General features: G+C 26.9%; 3 protein-coding genes and 1 non-coding gene across 10 annotated transcripts in view; 2 read left to right on the plus strand and 2 right to left on the minus strand.

Moving 5' to 3' along the window:
- Positions 1–1,607: 1,607 nt before the first annotated feature.
- On the minus strand, positions 1,608–4,458 carry jagn (jagunal). Its single transcript, XM_075289412.1, has 3 exons — positions 4,192–4,458; positions 1,905–2,277; positions 1,608–1,843 (listed from the first exon to the last, which is right to left on the minus strand). The coding sequence occupies exons 1-3, from the start codon at positions 4,281–4,283 to the stop codon at positions 1,715–1,717; spliced, it is 594 nt and encodes a 197-aa protein (XP_075145527.1). The 5' UTR covers positions 4,284–4,458; the 3' UTR covers positions 1,608–1,714.
- Positions 4,459–4,986: 528 nt separating this feature from the next.
- Positions 4,987–20,871, plus strand: part of LOC142220337 (uncharacterized protein ZK1073.1) — a 99,968-nt gene continuing 84,083 nt past the window's right edge. The window contains exons 1-2 of one of the 7 annotated variants that reach the window (XM_075289419.1): positions 12,319–12,435; positions 12,511–12,603. The gene's annotated coding sequence lies outside the window, so the exon portion shown is untranslated. Of the gene's footprint in view, positions 5,008–12,294; positions 12,604–20,871 lie in introns of those variants that run through there. The other 6 variants (XM_075289424.1, XM_075289421.1, XM_075289420.1 and 3 more) reach the window with 6 other exon arrangements.
- TRNAR-UCG (transfer RNA arginine (anticodon UCG)) lies at positions 7,580–7,652 on the plus strand. Its single transcript has one exon. It is a non-coding gene; the product is annotated as a tRNA-Arg (tRNA).
- LOC142220340 (uncharacterized) lies at positions 8,246–9,374 on the minus strand. The gene is made up of 2 exons (XM_075289426.1): positions 8,547–9,374; positions 8,246–8,489 (listed from the first exon to the last, which is right to left on the minus strand). The coding sequence occupies exons 1-2, from the start codon at positions 9,159–9,161 to the stop codon at positions 8,301–8,303; spliced, it is 804 nt and encodes a 267-aa protein (XP_075145541.1). The 5' UTR covers positions 9,162–9,374; the 3' UTR covers positions 8,246–8,300.

Raw genomic sequence — 20,871 nt, forward strand, 5'->3', positions numbered from 1 at the left:
ACATTTGTTGTTGTTCTTATTGTTAATTTCAATACCTAGCTCTTTTAGGGGTGGTTTCGGTGGAATCACTTATAAAATGAGAGATTCTAACTTTCGATAGTTTGGCAAAACAGGTGAAAATGTGGGCGTTTTTATTGCCCATATGTACGATTGTTGAATACACACGGACGAACATAAAATGAAATGTGGAAATTTTCATGAATTATAAAAGATTTTTATAAATGATATTGACCATTAAGCTCTCGCTGTACGAAAATTCCCTTTGCATGCCGATAAGGCAGTTTTGTCATGTTATTATTGCATGTCAATAACACAGTACTCCCATGTATTTGTTACGGGAGTTAAAAGTAAACAATCGATAGCAACACCTTACGAAATGTTCAATGGCAAAATGCATTGCTCATGAATAACGGAAATTTCGTTAGGGGTGCATATCGGACTTAAGAAAAAAATTCTTTAGGCCGTAGACGTATGCAGAGGGAGTCTCGGGACCCTAAAAAGGGACGCAATTTAATCCAAACCAGTCAAGATAAAGAATATTCTATGCTCAAATCTGTAAACCTCAATCCTCGGTTCAGATTTGGTTATTACCACCATATATGTATCGGCCTGTTCTGTTACGTGATCATTTCACCTGTTCAGACACGTGATCATATCACCCTTAGTCACATGTTTACAAGGATCTGGCTTAGGGTTTTATATACAGTCGGATTATATCGACCTAAGATGTTGCTTACCAGTTTCTTTCTTAGCCATTTGATTCCTACCCTTCTAATTATAATTCAAAAATTCTTTGTAAACCACTGAGAGCGTAATAATTTATTAACATTTAAAAATTACAATTTCTAATAATAAAATATAATCATGTTGTCTAAAACCAAAAATTGAATGACTATACGCGAACTAAGTTAACCAAAGTCTTAAAAGATATATATTTTTTATTAGGATTCATTTGACCAAAATTAAAAATTATAATAATAAAAAATATATTAAATTATAAAGAAACCATATTAAAACAGCTTTAAAAATAAAAATAGTGGATTATATTAAAATCAAACACATAAAACAATTAAATTATAAGAGGCAGTTTAAAATATTAGTTAACCTTTGTTTTTCTTTATATAATTACTAATTTTTTTGTCATGAATCATAGATTATACATAGACTTAGGCACAGCTTATACAAAAAATCAAGGAGTACCTTAAGTACTTTAAAAACTTTATTCATAAAATAATTGTTTCGATTCTTTTTTTAATATTTAACAATGCAAGCACAAACATTTAGGAAACTATTTAAGATGTACATGGATGTAGAAAAAAAATACATTAAGGAGTATTAAAAATTTTCATTCAATTTTATTGATGATATATGTTTTGTTAGAGACTTTTGAATTTAAATTTATTTTCTTGATTAAATTTTTCAATCGATTTTTCTTGTGCTTTTATCAGTTGTGCAATTATGATTTTTTTACTTTTGTTATGATAACTATGATACACATGTACACATTTCATTATCCATTACTAATAAATTTCAAATCTAATTTTTGATTTTCAACTCTATACACATATGCATTCATAGATATATATATATATAGAAACATCAAAAAATAGTATAACAGGTCATAGGTTATATTTTGTAGTTTTTCGTTTTGTTTTACAAGAGTGCTTTTCAATTAAAATAAAAATCAAAAAAATTAACAAACATTTTTGCAGATTTATTGATATTTTCTGGTAGAGCGAGCTTTCCAAGCTTTTACCAAGTTATAGGAGAAATACAAAGTGAAACCATGTATTTGGAAACCGACAAAACAAAAAGCATACCACAATAGGCCATATGGCATACCCTGAAATTAAGAAAAATATATTAAGTTAAATACATTAAGGTTAAACTCTTTTAAAACTCACTCTCCATATTAATATATCGGTATCATCCAATTCCGATTTATCATCCAATGTTAAATATTCAATAACATCACCAAAATAATATATGAAACAATAGACTAGAGGGAGAACACCAAAAACTCCAAGAATAATCATGTATTTTTGCATGTCACGTATTTTATTGCCACGTGCTGCCGAGAGACCTACAAACGATGTAAGTAACGATGACAACCACATGTATTCCCACCATAATGGTGCTGGCACTTCGAGTTCTTCAATTTCCAAAACAAAAATGTCCAAACGATCCAATATATCGGAAGTTAGCTTGGCTAACATGACAAAAAATAGCAGCGCATGGAAGAAAATGCAATATTTCAGTCGGGATTTGTTTAACAAACTGTAAAGTATATAAAAAAATAATTTCATTTGTTTGTAATCTATAAAGAATTATATCATATTTATTAAAATGTTAATTGTTTAATTCGCTACTTTCTATATTTAAAGCTGGGACATGATAAATTTTAAATAACGTTTTTTTGTTTACCTATGTTTAGATTTTATTCCTTAAAAAAGAAATAGGCTTCAAATCTGTATTATTGACATACAAACTAAATGTCCATATACCAGGCGAAATTTTCATAAAAACACAATTATATATTCATTTAATATGTATCCATAAGCTCGTAGCATTATCCGCCTTATTATTGAGACTATAATTGAAAATTACGACGTTATCGACTGCTTACATTTCCATTTATAAAGACCGTTAACCACACCAAGCGAATATTTCGCTACCCATGATAAAGGCTTAGCTACGTCTGCTAGCGACATTCATTGTAGAACTGTCTTATCGATATTTAAATAATGTATTCGCTATAAGAGTTAAGTGGATCCACATTTCTCGTGCGTGCCATGTATTTTTATGGAAGCAAGGGTAAACAACCGAAAATAACTCCTACATCCCGGTATGCAACCTCAGCGAAAATTTCGTCTGAGTGCCAATAATATAATTTTAACATGTATTTCTTATGGGAGCAAAATTTAAAAAATTGATACCAACGACTCACGGGATTTTCAAATATAGCTATGTATTTTAGATGGGTAGCGGAAATTCCTTGCAGGCCTTAACGGATATTTTTTCAGATAATAGCTCCGTTCGAGAACCCGATAATTTTTGATAATTATCACAAATTTTTACTGGAAGTCGTTCGTTTATACCAAAAAGCCAGCAATAGAGAGCCGGAGAGAGACTACATTTGACAGAGAAATTGAATTGAAATTGATAGAGAAATTGCAAGTTTTTGCTACAGTTTTTTCCCCAGTAAAATCTTGCAAACCATAGCGTTGCCAGCTGGTTGTTGATAACCAGAACAATGCACATGTTCCGCAACTACAATTGAATGTTACAAAATCAGGATTTGTTTATTGTTTTTAAAATTTTGAATATGCAAATAGTTACTGGATGTCGTTCGCGCACTTTTCAGCAATTTTAAGCAAAGAGAGTAAAATACATTCTTACCCTCATACTAGTTTTTACTAAATAAATAAATGGGTATACGAATGGATCCTTCCTCGATAAATACGATGTGATGCTGTTCATGAGCTACACTTGTGTCTTAATGTAACAATTTTGTACCGTTCTATAAGATATAAGAGAGGATATTTTATTTTTTGAAAGGATAAAATAAAAAAACATCATGCAGTGGCTTTGTAAACGCGCACAGATGGATATATGCTATTACGTCTAAACTGCATCGGATCAACAAATCAGACTGCCATTCTGCCACTTTCTTCTCCTCCTTCTACTTACAGTAATAAAATAATGGGAAAACATAACATAAATACAAAAAGCAACAAATCTATAAAACAAATGTAAACAAATTCTGGCACTTTGCCCAGAACAAAAACAACACACATTAGCAGCATTAGAGAGGAATGGGACAATGAGTAAAAAAAAAAAACAAACAGCTCAATATTCGCAAATGAAAATTGGAGCCCTACAACTAAATTAATAAAATGTATTGTCATCTGTCTAACGGCAACGACTAGACGGATAAAATAAATGGAGCCGAGCGAACATTACTTTGGATCCTATGCTAGCTACATACCATTGTTGCTGATGTGGCGGGGCGGCAGTGGCAGTATAAAACAATTATGCAAAACTATAAATAAGACCAAATGGTTTGGACAGCAAAAAACTAAATATGTGAGCACAAATTTTGTTAGAAACAATCTGTTTCTGCAACAAATACATTATTAAATACTTAGCATAAACTTATATATCTACTAGATTCATGATGTATATATTAACCTAATTTGATGTGGTGCAGCCACTCGTTGTCTATATTCGAAATCATTGCCATCGGTTCCCGATACCGTGGGACCTCCGCCACGCGTTGCCATTTCTGCCTTTTGTAGAGCTTAACTTTGGCGAATATTCCTCTTAATTAATTTAGATCCAATCTTTGGTTTAGCACTTCTTTTTGTGTTTAATATTTTATAAACATTGCACTTAAACAAAAATATAAACGGTCGAATTCGTACAAAATAAAAATTTATAAATAGGTTCGCTTTCGGTGGTGGTGGTTATACAAAAGAGATGTGTCAAACTTATTGTCAAAATGTTGAGTGTTGTTGTTTTGGGGGGAAGAAACAACTAAAAGAGAACGCCAAGCGTTTGCGAATTTGCTTTGAAATGGTCGTTGCATCTAGTGTTGCCAGGTGCAAATGTCTAATGTAGTGCTGACACTGCAAACACAGTACAAGTAATAAACGCTTTTGTTGTTAAAATTAACTCTTTATACGACTCTAGTAAATTATTTCAACTTATAATATATATAACTATGTATAGTATAATGTTCTACAAAAATAAATATATGAAAAAAAAACTGATTCAGTGATAACAAAACATGTTTTTCTATTTTGAATTTTAGTTCCTTGTCGGTTTATGCCATAGTATTGCCAGAATTAAAAATTTGTAATCGACATATTGGAAATTCTTGCTTGGTCATGTATTCATTACCTTTGAATAAATAATAATAATTTTTGGTTTTTTATTGATCTATAAACCTATAATACATATATTATACACTTATATAAACGGAAGGATAATCATTTTGTCGTGAAGGTTAGTAAATGTTGTTATGCGTTCGTCGGGGAATATGTTTCGACGGTCTTCTTTCTACCCTTTCGACTGGAAATTTTCCAATTAGTATTTATAAGTGGACTGTTGTGTTTTAAAGTATAAATTATGTATCAAGACGATTGTTTTTATACCAAATTATGAATAGAAAGCATCCAAAGCATTGATTGCGTTGCATTTCAACGTCTAATCTTGATTGAGTCTAACGAATTAACCGTGAAAATATGGTGTGTTTTGGCGCGGGAACCGAATGTAGTTCCATCTTTACTTGGTGAAAATACCATTATTTAATAGCGATATTTTCCCCCGTGCCTGATTTTCTAGGAGGTCAATTAGATTGCAAACAATAATGGGTAAAAATAACTCAGAATTTGATTAAACTACATTTATTGAATGGTAGTGTCCGGTCTCAGCCTATAGCAGACCAGTTAACACCAGGCAAGTTCAGTTATTCCTATTCCTACTTAAAGACCAGTACATGTTAACATAACATGGGGAAATTGCACAAATTATCAATTCTGAAAAGTTTCCTTCCTTAAAATATAAATGCAAAGAAAAGTAACCGTGAATTTATTTGATTTTCACCAATAAAACACGAGCTAAATACCGGCCTTTCGCCGAAATGCATAATAACATGTTTATTCATTTATAGATATTCGCCAAACCTAATGAACGCTAATCCTGGAGTTTATTCCTTTGAGAACCGATTAACAGATAAACTACACCATTTTTTGTGTCATTTGGGTCTGTAAATTCCTTTTCAGTATATCCACTACTATATGTGACAAACTCAGAGATAGGAAAAAGGTTGTCATGTATATTGCCACAGAGCTTTTTTGCGGATAAAAAAAATTTCTTAGTTGCATTCAACATTATAGCATCTTCGATTAAACCTCTTCCAGAGCTAGTGTAGGACTCCGCTCTGATGTGGAAATCAAAATCTTTCTTGAATGAAAGTTCCTAAGGTTTTGATTCCAGGATTCCTATGTAAAGATCTCTCTTAGATATTTATATTTGTCTCCACAACAATGTCGACATGTTTTACGATATTACCCTCAGAAGCCGAAACTTTAACCTAATTCTGCATTCAGATGTTTTTTAAAACTAAATTCCCAAAAAGGGGTTATTAAAACACCTAATCAAATCGGCCAGTGAAATGTCAGCAACAAAATCATGGATTAGTTAAATTCTACACCCCCAACCCACACTCAAAAACGACAATGTAATGTAAACTTTAAATCCACTTTTACCATACAGTTTTTCTAAAAACTTTCAGTAAATTGTTTTGAATAAGGGCCAATTTTTATGAAGCTGTGCTGGTTCTAGGTTAGCTAATGAACTTTGAAACCGTACTTTGGATATGTCTGTCATCATACCCGTATGCAGTTTGTGTACTGAGCTGCCGAAAATTTTTCAGTTAAAGTTAACCGGATAGAAGAAATTTATCTTTTGCTAACTGGCATTTAAAGCCTAACGAAGCTACAAGTACGGTTGCCACAGTTGGTAGAATTCTACCAAATATGGTAATTTTTTTATTGTTTGGTAGATTGGTAGAATTTATAGTGTTTTGGTAGATTTTTCAAAATATTCCTTTCCAACTAAGAGGTAATTCATAAATAGAAATAAAAGTTTCTATAGATATAAAATTTTGACAAAATTTTCTATGGAAATAAAATTTTGACAAAATTTTCTATAAATATAAAATTTTGACCAAATTTTCTATAAATATAAAATTTTGACCAAATTTTCTATAGATATAAAATTTTGACAACATTTTCTATGGGAATAAAATTTTGACCAAATTTTCTATGAAATAAAATGTTGACAAAATTTTCTATGAAATTAAAATTTTGACAAAATTTCCTATAGATATAAAATTTTGACCAAATTTTCTATGGGAATAAAATTTTGACCAATTTTTCTATGGGAATAAAATTTTGACAAAATTTTCTATGAAATAAAATTTTGACCAAATTTTCTATGGAAATAAAATTTTCACAAAATGTTCTATAGAAATAAAATTTTGATAAAATTTTGTATAGAAATAAAATTTTGACAAAATATTCTATAGAAATAAAATTTTGACAAAATTTTCTATAGAAATAAAATTTGGAGAACATTTTCTATAGAAATAAAATTTTGACGAAATTTTCTATAGAAAAAGATACAATTTTGACAAAATTTCCTATAGAACTAAATTTTTGCAAAATAAAATTTTTTGTTTGGTACTTTTTTTAGTAAAAATTTCTCCAAATTTTGGTAGATTATTTTTGGCTCGAGTGGCAACCGTGGCTACAAGACCGTAAAATTTGGAAAAGCAAAATCGAATTGTATGCGAAACAAATACGGTGGATTTACATCTATTTTTAGTCAATGTTAATATTACAGCAAGAATATCATACCAAAGCATACATTCACACACACACACATCCCCATTGACCGATACAAATAACAAACGAAGGAAGAAAAACTACCCTTAAATTCTGCTGTAATGTCCTTGTGCAAGGATGTGTGTTGTATCATTTAAATTCAGTGATATCTAACGACTTACAAGCAGGACCGTGTGGCCTAATGGATAAGGCGTCGGACTTCGAATCCGAAGATTGCAGGTTCGAGTCCTGTCACGGTCGAAGATTTTTTTTTTTAATTTAATATTTTTAAAATTTTGTCAATATTAAAATTTATGAAGACAACATCTTTCTATGGTTTGCTGCGATATGAAATAAGAAAAACATAAATTTTTGCTAGAGGTGCATAACGGCCTTTATAGGAAAAATTAAAAAAAAAGATTCTGCTTAACAAAAATATGAAATTCTTATGGATTGTTATGGATAGTAAGAGATAGAAAGTAGTTGGGATAGGGTTAACACCGGTTGTTATATTTGGTAAAAACGAATCTAGATTAGGTTAGGTATAGTGACAGCCCGATATTTCAGGCTCACTTAGACTATTCCGTCCATTGTGGTACCATAGTGGTGAACTTATAACAGAAATTTTTGCTAGAGGTGTATAACGACCTTTAAAGGAAAAATTAAAAAAAAAAAAGATTTTTCTTAACAAAAAATGGTTTTGCAATTCTTATGGATTGGTATGGATAGTTAGAGATAGAAAGTAGGTGGGATAGGGTTAACACCGGTTCTTATATTTGGTAAACAATGAACCTGGGCTCTATAGGTATACCAAAATTTTAGGTATACCAAATTTTAAGTATACCAAAACTGGATTATATTCCAATAATATAATTTATTTCCTCGGAATTGTTTTTCTAAATACTAAAACTATTTTGCTCTAAAAACTTCAACTTTTAAAGGATGACATATATCCTCAGGAACTTCTTGGCCAACTGGAATGGAAACATCACCTTGTGGGCAAGCACTTAATGCTACCAATAAATTCATATCGGCTATGAATTCTATGTAGTCACCTTTTTGAGCTGGACTTGGTTTGCAAAAATATTGCTGGGTATCCTAAAATTTACAATTACAAAGAATTAATTATTTTTTTTCTATCGATGTCAAAATTACCTTAGTAAACCCCGTACACATAAATATATTCCAAACGTCATGGACATCAGATTCACACATTCCGCGTTCTTCGACTAGAGCCTTAACCAAATTACTGTGACAGCTACCAACTCGATCTTTGCCTGTTATCAATTTATAGGTATAATCATCACAACGTGTTCCCACCACATCATGTAACGCCCCACCATCTTCATCAATACCATAGGCACTCAAAGAATCAAAGATAAAAGTAGCCATTGGTCTCAAGTAGGGCATACAACTCCATAAACGATCATAGACTTTCAAATGGGTACTATGCAATTGCCTTGTTTTGCCCGAATAGAAATGTTCTTTGGTATTTTCTAAATTCCAAAAATTTAAATCACCAACCTGGGAGCCCTCACATACGGTCACACGGCATAGGTCACCCTTCTGCATAGTCCAAGTGCGGGCAGTACGTTTTGGCACCACTAAGGTTGTGATCGCTTCGCCCATTATTGCTTGATAACGCATATCATCATATAACGATTTGGACACTTGAGCCGCAGCAGGTTTATCATAACACAAAGTGGGTGGATACTTTTTAAAGACTCGCTTCTTAAAATCTTTACCACACCATGGTTGAGTTGTAGACATTTCTATGTCGTTGTTTAATATCTTTATTTAATTAAGGATTTTTTGTATTCTGAGATCTTGTGTGGAATTAACCATAGACTATTCGCTGTTTTTCTAGATCGATATGAAAAAAAATAGCAAAGTGTATTTTTGTATGTTTTGCGAATGCCTTGTGGTTAGTTTGTTTTGTTCCAAGCTTTTAAGTCAAATGACAAACAAACAACTGATCGTTGTGAATGGTGTGTTCGGAATTTCAATTTTGACACTAGATAAGGTCGACTGCAGACATTGATTACTATGGCTTTTAATCATTTTCTCTTTCGAAATAAGAGAGAGAGATGTTAATTATTAGATTATTATCTGAAAATGTTTTACTCAAAGAATCATTTCTAAAAAAATGTTGTATATCCAGCATAGTTTGATGGGTGTACTAAATTTATCATTCCGTTTGTGACGCATAGAAATTTTTGTCAAAATTTTATTTCTATAGAAAATTTTTGCAAAATTTTGTTTATACAGAAAATTTCGTCAACATTTTATTTATATAAAAAATTTTGTTACAATTTTAGTTCTATAGAAAATTTTGTCAAAATTTTATTTCTATAGAAAATTTTGTCAAAATTTTATTTCTATAGAAAATTTTTGTAAAAATTTTATTTCTATGGAACATTTTTGTCAAAATTTTATTTCTATAGAAGATTTTGTCAAAATTTTATTTATGTAGAAAATTTCCAAAAAACTTTATTTCTATAGAAAATTTTGTCAAAATTTTATTTCTATATAAAATTTTGTCAATATTTTATTTCTATAGAAAATTTTGTCAACATTTTATTTCTATAGAAGATTTTTGTCAAAATTTTATTTCTATAGAACATTTTTGTCAAAATTTTATTTCTATAGAAGATTTTGTCAAAATTTTATTTATATAGAAAATTTTCAAAAAACTTTATTTCTATAGAAAATTTTGTCAAAATTTTATTTCTATAGAAAATTTTGTCAAAATTTTATTTCTATAGAAAATTTTATTTTTATAGAAAATTTTTCTCAACAATATTTTTTTTATAGTAAATTTTGTCATAATTTTATTTCTATAGAAAATTTTGTCAAAATTTTATTTCTTAAAAAATTTAGTCAAAATTTTATTTCTATAGAAAATTTTGTCAGTATTTTATTTCTATAGAAAATTTTGTAAAAATATAGACAATTTTTCTCAAATTTTTATTTCTATTGAAAATTTTGTCTACCTTTTATTTCTATAGAAAGCTTTGTCCAAATTTTATTTCTATAGAAACTTTTCTCGAAATTGTATTTCTATAGAAACTTTTGTCAAAATTATATTTCTATAGAAAATTTTGTCAAAATTGTATTTATATAGAAAATTTTGTCAAAATTTTATTTCTATAGAAAATTTTGTCAATATTTTATTTCTATAGAAAATTTTGTAAAAATTTTATTTCTATAGAATTTTTTTTTCAAATTGTTATTTCTATTGACAATTTTGTAGAAATTTTATTTCTTAGAAAATTTTGTCAAAATTTTTTTTCTATAAAAAATGTTATAATTTTATTTCTATAGAAAATTTTGTGAAAATGTTATTTCTATCAAAATTTTTTGTTAAAATTTTATTTATATAGAAAATTTTGTTAAAATTTTATTTCTACAGAAAATTTTGTTAATATTTAATTTCTATAGTACATTTTGTCAAAATTGTATTTCAATGGAAAATTTTGTCAAAATTTTATTTCTATAAAAAATTTTGTCAACATTCTATTTCTATAGAAAATTTTCAAAAAACTTTATTTCTATAGAAAATTTTGTCAAAATTGTGTTTCTATAAAAAAAAATTGTAAAAATTGTAAAAATTTTATTTCTATAGAAAATTTTGTCAAAATTTTCTTTCTATAAAAATTTTTTGTTATAATTTATATTTTTTATATATAGAAAATTTTGTTTAAATTTATTTCTTCAGAAAATTTTGTTAATATTTTATTTCTATAGCAGGTTTTGTCAAAATTGTATTTCAATGGAAAATTTTAGTCAAAATTTTATTGCACAGTATTGCACAGTGGGCCCGCGTGCACAATATTTTAAATTCTGACATATTAATTATATTTTTGATTAAAATCGATATTTCTATGATGCTTTCGAACATGAGAACCACTTGCGTTTATAGTACTCGTCAAGAGCTTTCATTTGATACCAAAAAATCTAGAGCAGGTATTGCACAGTGGGCGTAGTTTAACTTTATTTCAAGTTGGACAAACTGACTTTTAAAATATAGCTGCAAAACTAACATTTATGGGGCGCTTTCGAACATGACAACCACTTGCATTTATAGTACTTGTCAAGATCTTTCGTTTAATACCAAAATATTTTGCGCAAATATGTTGGAAAGTGCTGAATTTCATTAAATATTTTATCTCCTCAAATTGTAATTAACCCATTAGGTGCGCAGGCAAAAACTACTTGGCTTGTGTCTCGACTAGTTAAATTTACAATTTATCTTCACGCACATCAATTTATTTCTATAGAAAATTTTCAAAAAACTTTATTTCTATAGAAAATTTTGTCAAAATCTTATTTTTATAGAAAAATTTCAAAAAAAAAACTTTATTTCTATAGAAAATTTTGTCAAAATATTATTTCTATAGAAACTTTTGTCAAAATTGTATTTCTATAGAAAATTTTGTCAAAATTGAATTTCTATAGAAAATTTTATCAAAATTGTATTTCTACAGAAAATTTTGTCAAAAATTTATTTCTATAGGAAATTTTCAAAAAAACTTTATTTCCATCGAAAATTTTCGAAAAAAATTATTTCTATAGAAAATTTGTGTCAAGATTTTATTTCTATAGAACATTTTGTCAAAATTTTATTTGTATAGAAACTTTTGTCTAAATTTTATTAAATTTTATTTCTATAAAGTTGTAAAAATTTTATTTCAATAGAAAATGGAGAGATGGAAATTCCTTGGCAAATTTTGTTAAAATTGTATACAATAGTCATTATTTCATATATTTTCCTAATACATTGCTCGTATTTAGTAACATGTACCTATTGGGTATATTCATTGACAATTCAAGAACATCTGTTCAATGGACATAAGTCTGCCTCTTATTTTGTAGCATTTCACAAAGCAGAGTAAAGTAGCAAGCTGTTTGTCAGTGGAAAGTGTTTTTAGTCTCTCACAGAGCAGCGCGCGGTGATCGTTGATATAATATTGAATTTTGAATAGAAAAAGTGTTGTGCCTGAAAGAGCTTTATAATTTTTGTTTCTAAAAACGAAAGTAATTAGTACGTAACGATTTGAAATTATTCAAATAAATTAAATTGCAAAGTATAATTCAATTTAGTGATTTTATTGTAAAGGAATTAACGGATCGAAATTAAAATTTATTAAATTAAAAATCAACAAATAAGAATATTTTCTTAAAAAAAGACAAAACAAAAACTACTAATAAGGTTAGTAGTTAAAATGAAAATATTTAAAATTTCAAATACAATATTAACTGATGTAAATATGTAATAGCATAAAAAATGATAGGAGTATGTTGCTGTATGCAAGCATTTGTAGGTGTATAAGACAAAAGTTAAATCAAATTCTTTTTATAAATGTGCATATATATATTTAGCTTAGCCAAATTAAAAGAATTAAAAAATTTCAACTTTCTGCCATCATCATCGCCAAGTGTGTGAATGCCGTTTTTTTATGTGGTTTTTATTCTTTCTTTAAAATGAAATGAATAACAACAAGAAAACAAAAGTGAAAAAAACAAAAGCATTAAAAAATGAAAATAAAAAAGCCAAAGTGTAAATTAATTAAATTTTAAAATTCTTAGTGCACTGCTTCTTGTTCTTCGTTTTACGTTTTCGCTTTCATATGGTTGTTTTGTTGACAACAAATAATTTCTTATGTCGTCTATTCGGTTTTTTTTGTTTTATTTTTCAAAATAATATACCAACCAAAAATAAAGGAACTGGTTAGCATATGCATTCATAGGCAATTTTATTAGAATCTCAACACTTTCGGGGTGTTAGACCTTGTTGAAGAGTAATACTGTTGAGTATTCGTATACCCTACAATAAGATATGTATTAATTATGATTCTTTTTTTCATTTAGCTTTTAAATTATAGAATTAAAAAAAAAAATATTGAGAGATGGCATTTCAAATAGTCTCGGTATTCCTACTGTCCCTAGCTACTATACAGTAGTAACAACCACGGTTGCCACAGTTGGTAGAATTCTACCAAAAATGGTAGATTTTTTACTGTTTGTTAGATTTTGCAATTTTCTATAGAAAACATTTTGACAAAATTTTCAATAGATATAAAATTTTAACAAAATTTTCCATAGAAATAAAATGTTGACAAAATTTTCTATATAAATAACATTTTGACAAAATCTTCTATAGAAATAAAATTTTGGCAAAAATGTTCCATAGAAATAAAATGTTGACAAAAATTTCTATAGAAATAAAATTTTGACAAAATTTTCTATAGAAATAAAATGTTGACAAAATTTTCTATAGAAATAAAATTTTGACAAAAATGTTCCATAGAAATAAAATGTTGACAAAATCCTCTGTAGAAATAAAATTTTGACAAAAATGTTCCATAGAAATAAAATGTTGACAAAAATTTTCTATAGAAATAAAATTTTGACAAAATTTTTCTATAGATATAAAATTTTGACCAAATTTTCTATAGAAACAATTTTCTATAGAAATAAAATTTTGACAAAAATTTCTATAGAAATAAAATTTTGACAAAATTTTCTATAGAAATAAAATTTTGACAAAATTCTCTATAGAAATAAATTTTTGACAATATTTTCTATAGAAATAACATTTTTAAAAATTTCCTATAGAAATACAATTTTCTCAAAATGTTCTATAGAAATAAAATTTTTACAAAATTTTCTTCACAAGATTTTTTTTTAGAATTTTCTCCTAATGTTGGTAGATTATTTGTGGCCTCAAATCAATTCAATAGATGAATGATTCTACAATATCTTATGAAATATTGTTTAAGGCATAATTTAAAATATTTATGGATTTATTAGACAACCACAATAGGTGTATATTCCTAACATCTCTATCTACTATATAATAGTTTGGGGATAGTAGGAATCTGACATAATGCCTACATGGCATTATTCTGATTTTAAGAAAATTTTTAGTTAAACAAATATTACAACTACTTTAACAAAGTCCTTTCATGAATATATTTGTTAGTTATTGTAATACACAAAATAACTTTTTTACGTATTTTCTTTAAAATATAAAAAATGGAATATTAACTAATGTATAATATGTTAGTTGAGAATAGTAGTAACCACACTTCATGGTTATTTGAATTGTTTATTATTTACATTAAGTTTATTATAGTTTAGATAGTTTACAGATTAAAAAAAAAACAAATACTTTTGTAATGGCTTTCTTGCGTTTTAAGATTTATTTATGGTAATATACATATGTGTATTGTTTTGTGGTAAGTGAGAACGTATTAATATAAATTGTAAAAACGCCAATGACAAATCAGTGCTACTTAGTTGCGCCTTCAAACCTTAAAGAAAGTTTGCATGTTTCTGTCTGTATATGTATACACCTATAGAAAATTTTTAATACACACTGTAAAAACTACAAACATGCTGAAAAAGGGAAAATGTTGACATAGCAAACACTATCTTCTACTTTTTTAAACTTGAAAACAAAAAATTCGTCAGTTTAAATTGGAAGACAATTTTTTTTTTTTTAACAAGAATGATCTACATGGAAATTTTCGAAATTTTTATTAATACAATCGAAGTTCGGTTTAACGAACGAAATATATCGTTTAACGAACGATATATTTTTCTTACCAGATGAGTAAAAATTCATAAGTATTTGGGAAAATTATACTACAGAAGCACTTAAAAAATGTTACTTTAAACAATCCTTAAAAACTGATGAACTTGATATATCTAGGTGAGGTAAAATAGAAAAGAGGTACAATATTCGCTGTCTTATGGGGGCCTATAGACATCCATGCCAATATTTGTGTGCTCTTCTTAGCCTAATTTGTTTCCAGTCCCCGGTTTCAAGATGGACTGGGCATAGGTAGTGTTCATAGTAACATCTTGCTAAAACGTCCTACATACACCATTACTCTGCTCCTGTCGGCATAGATGTACTCTCAACGCTAGATTACCGTTTCGACCGAGCACCAAAAAAGTTTTTCAGCGGTAGGCTATCCCTCTCAATAATGATGTTGGCATTCCTGTGTATTTCATAGTTTCTCTTCAGCTATAAGAAGGAGGTACCTTGTCATTGAGCTAATTATAGAATCGGGTAGCATTATTAATAAGAGAAAAATTCACATCTTTTCCAACTGGCGATTCTACGAAAATTTGGTGTATATTGACACTAACGGACCTATCACAGGACTAGTACCAGTGCTCCAGTTTGTCGTAGATTTTAAATTTTCATTTATTGATTACTAAACTCTTGCGCTTTTTAAATTCTATTCGATCTAGACATTTACCTATGGGCCAACATATTCCAAATGTTTTTCCTTCAGGTGCAATTGGGTTCCTAAGAGTTTGTCCCAGACTGGTTCATGAGGACCTGTCTAGTTCAACTAAGTTCTCCCAGGAATGAGTCCAAGCCATGTCCTGCAGTGTAAATTTACCCCCGTCAATGACAAACCCGTGTTAAAGTGACCAGTCCCTTCCATACGTTTCGATCAGAACTTGGACCAGCTATTCACTCCAGGGAGTAGTCCTGCACCGGTCGTGGGGTAGATCCATTTCCGTAACGGAGCTGCCATCTATCTAACCTAACTTTACCTAATTACCCGGCCATTGAATATGTGTTTCCAAACATTTGATGGAATCTAAATATCTTGGAAATGCCGTACTTTGTGGACATTTCCTAAGGACTTAAGTCATTCTCATTATCGTCAAATATTGCTGATTTTGTGTTGTTTATTTCCTTAAGATTAAAATCATTTTCGTTAAATCGAACGTATATTTTGTTCAACCGTTCGTTATTTCGAATACTAAACGTTAAGAATTTGGACGTTCGTTAAATTGGATTTTCGCTAAATGGGATATTCGTTAAACAGAGCTTCGACTGTATATCTATACCCCCAGAAGATTTAACTTTATTAATTATTTCATGAAAATTAGTGACGAGAACTAAAAATGAGAAAACAATAGTTTTATACAAATGAAATACACATTTTACTTAAATTGTGTCTGTCTAGAACTTCATATAGCGTCAAAAACATTTAAAAATTTTTTCATTCCAATTTTTTCTTTCAAAATATGAAAATTTATTATACAACCGAAAAAATTGGTAATTTTTATAAATTTTGTATATATAAGTTTGTATCATGTTGCAATAACTAAAATATTTTAGTTAACATTTTTCTAATATAAGCCTACATATTTGAGAAAATTTTCTATATAAATAAAATTTTTCGAAAATTTTCTATATAAATAAAATTTTTTGAAAATATCAATAAAATTTTGACAAATTTTCTATAGAAATAAAATTTTGACGAAATTTTTCTATAGAAATAACATTTTGACAAAATTTTCTATAAAAAAAATTGACAAAATTTTCTATAGAAATAAAATTTTGGCAAAATTTTCTATAGAAATAAAATTTTGAAAACATTTTCTATAGTTAAGATTTTCTAATATAAATCTACATTTTATTTCATGGTGAGTTCACCTTTTCATAAAATTTAACTTCTTATTTAGTTGTTTTTGTTTATTAAATTTTCTTAAAAATTGTGAAAAAAATATTTTAGTCTAATATATATAACAGTTTGTAAATTGAAACCTTTTAATATCTTGGGGAATATTTAATAAACCGATTTTGAAAATATAATAAAATTTTGACAAAATTTTCTATAGAAATAAAATTTTGACAAAATTTTCTATAGAAATACAATTTTGACAAAATTTTCTATAGAAAATTAGATTTTAACAAAATTTTGTATAAAAATAAAATTTTAACAAAATTTTCTATAGAAATAAAATTTTGACAAAATTTTTTACAGAGATAAAATTTTGACAAAATTTTCTACAGAAATAAAATTTTGACAAAATTTTCTATAGAAAAAAAATTTCTACAGAAATAAAATTTTCTATAGAAATAAAAATTTGACAAAATTTTCTATAGAAATAAAATGTTCACAAAATGTTCTATACACTGAAAAAAAAGAAGAAAAAGAAAGATTTTGTCTTTACTTTAAAAAATTTGGTATTGATTCCGAGCCAAAGAAGCGGAGAATACAAGTAAGGATACTTTTAAGACACAATTCTCTTTTAAATTTAGGTTTTGTGTACTTGCTTCTAGGAAGCAAATTTTAATTTTTCGCTTTCTCAGCTTTTTTTCTTTATATGCTATCAAGTCCTTTAAAAACGAGTTACCGGCAACTTTATTTTCCAAATTAAGACTCGACTTCCAGTAGAAATTATGCTATGTTTGAAGTAAAAACTTCTTTAAAATAAAGTTTTGAAAAACATGTCCTATATTTGAACGATTTTTTGCTTTGTAGTCAAGATGCAAAAAGACAACAAATTTAAAGACAATTTCATTAAATTTAAAGAAATTTTCTGAATTATTAAAGTCAAGTTGACCTTAGCCTATAATTTTTTTCTTTCATGTTAAGATACCCATTTTTAAGTCAAATCACTTTATTATAAGGACAATACGACTTCATTGATAAGTTTATCGACTTTTGGATAAGGAAAATAACTTTATTTTAGAGAAATGCGTCTTCTATGCTAAGCAAAATTTGTATTCGTATTTTAAAGACATGAAATCTTTGACCTCACGACAATATTTTTTTCAGTGTAGAAATACAATTTTGAAAAAAAAAAAATTCTATAGTTAAGATTATCTAATATAAATCTACATTTTATTTCATGGTGAGTTCATTTTTTTCTGAAATATAACTTCTTATTTAGTTTTATTTTTTTTTTTTTTTTGTTTATTAAATTTCATTTCTTAAAAATTGTGAAAAAGATATATTTTAGTCTAATATATATAACATTTTGTAAATTGAAACCTTTTAATGTCTTGGGGAATATTTAATAAACCGATTTTTTGGCAAATTTAAATATGCTTTTATAAAACAATTTTGTTTCAAAATTTCCCTTGCGTAAGATTTACTAAAACTATTTCTTTATTGGTAACTTTAAATTTATTGTTTAACTTTATTATATTTAGTTTTTTTTATTAAATATTTTTTAATATTGTTAAAATTTTTTTTGCTTTATAAATCAAAAATTTTCCATCATTGTCAAATGCATTTGCCAATCATCCATGCCGATATTATTTTTTTCAAATATTCTTTTTCGATGTTTTACAACGATAAAACAAATTATTGTTCACACATGTATGTATGGACGTACAATAAGTGCATGTGACTAATATGTACATACAAACTATTATGAGCAAATACATTCATAAATATAGAAACACATATATAAACGGCCGCTGACAACATTCGTTCACCCATATTGTATTAGGGGGCACGTACTATGTCATATCAGCAGCTTTGCCATAGTTCTTGTTAGCTTGCTTCAATGCTAATATGATTCCTTCCACCATATCACCATTGGGCTTTTGGTAATATGACAAATTAAACAAAAAAACGAAATCACAAAAATGCATTGTCGCAGAGCCTATGATTCTTAGCCTGTTGGCCGGTTTCTATTTATATGTGCGTTTTCTTCAAAAAATTAAAAACAGCGACATATTTCGGTTTTATAAATTTTTCCACTTTTTTATGCTCCCCCACAGTGACCACATGGTGGCAGTGGTTGAGTTTATATTTACATATTATTTTGGATGTATATAAATAACAAACATAATCATATGAATTGATAAAGTATTCTGGGGCAATTTGTGTTTAGGTGATCTTGGAGTAAAAATAAGAATACGATAAAACAAATAGTTTCCTATATTTCTTTCATTACCTTATAAGGAGCCATCTAACGCTCTGTGGGCTTGCTTTTGTGTGTATGTTTTTTTCCAAACTGACTTCTAATGTTAGGAAAAATAAGTGCTAGAATTGAAAACCGCAATTTGACATTATAAATATTTTATTGGTTTTATTAACCGCCTTACATAATTTTACACACATGTTACTATTTAAGCTATAATTTCATCATGATTACAATAGAGATTTTTTAAATACACTACCAAAAATTTCTATAGAAACAAAATTTTGAGAAAATTTTCTTAAAATAAAATTTTGACAAAATTTTTTACAGAAATAAAAATTTGACAAAATGTTTTACAGAAATAAAAATTTGACAAAACTTTCCATAGAAATAAAATTTTGACAACATTTGCTATAGAGATACAATTTTGTCAAAAATTTTTATAGAGATAAAATTTTGACAAAATTTTCTATGGAGATAAAATTTTGGTAAATTTTTCTATAGAAATGAAATTTTGACAACATTTTCTATAGAAATAAAATTTTGACAAAATTTTCTATAGAAATAAAATTTTGAAAAAGTTTTCTATAGAAATAAAATTTTCACAATTTTTTTTATAGAAATAACATTTTGACTAAATTTTCTATAGAAATAAAATTTTGATAAAATTTCTATAGAAATAAAATTTTGACAAAATTTTCTATAGAAATAAAATTTTGACAAAATTTTCTATAGAAATAAAATTTTGACAAAATTTTCTATAGAAATAAAATTTTGATAAATTTTTCTGTAGAAATAAAATTTTGACAAAATTTTCTATAGAAATAAAATTTTGACAAAATTTTCTATAGAAATAAAATTTTGGCAAAATTTTCTATAGAAATAAAGTTTTTGCAAAATTTTCTATAGAAATAAAATTATGACAAAATTTTCTATAGAAATAAAATTTTGACAAAATTTTCTATAGAAATAAAATTTTGACAAAATTTTCTATAGAAATAAAATTTTGACAAAATTTTCTATACAAATAAAATTTTGACAAAATTTTCTATAGAAATAAAATTTTGACAAAATTTTCTATAGAAATAAAATTTTGACAACATTTTTTATAGAAATAAAATTTTGACAAAATTTTCTATAGAAATAAAATTTTTACAAAATTTTCTATAGAAATAAAATTTTTACAAAATTTTCTATAGAAATAAAATGTTGACAAAATTTTCTATAGAAATAAAATTTAGATAAAATTTTCTATAGAAATAAAATTTTCACAAAATTTTCTATAGAAATAAAATTTTTACAAAATTTTCTATAGAAATAAAATTTTGACAAAATTTTCTATCGAAATAAAATTTTAACAAAATTTTCTATAGAAATAAAATTTTGACAAAATTTTCTATCGAAATAAAATTTTTACAAATTTTTTTTATAGAAATAGAATTTTGTCAAAATTTTCTATAGAAATAAAATTTTTACAAAATTTTCTATAGAAATAAAATTTTTACAAAATTTTCTATAGAAATAAAATGTTGACAAAATTTTCTATAGAAATAAAATTTAGATAAAATTTTCTATAGAAATAAAATTTTCACAAAATTTTCTATAGAAATAAAATTTTGACAAAATTTTCTATAGAAATAAAATTTTGACAAAATTTTCTATAGAAATAAAATGTTGACAAAATTTTCTATAGAAATAAAATTTTAACAAAATTTTCTATAGAAATAAAATTTTGACAAAATTTTTTTATAGAAATATAATTTTGTCAAAATTTTCTATAGAAATA

This window comes from Haematobia irritans, chromosome 1 (genome assembly GCF_050003625.1).
Source record: "Haematobia irritans isolate KBUSLIRL chromosome 1, ASM5000362v1, whole genome shotgun sequence".
NCBI classification, from domain to species: domain Eukaryota; kingdom Metazoa; phylum Arthropoda; class Insecta; order Diptera; family Muscidae; genus Haematobia; species Haematobia irritans.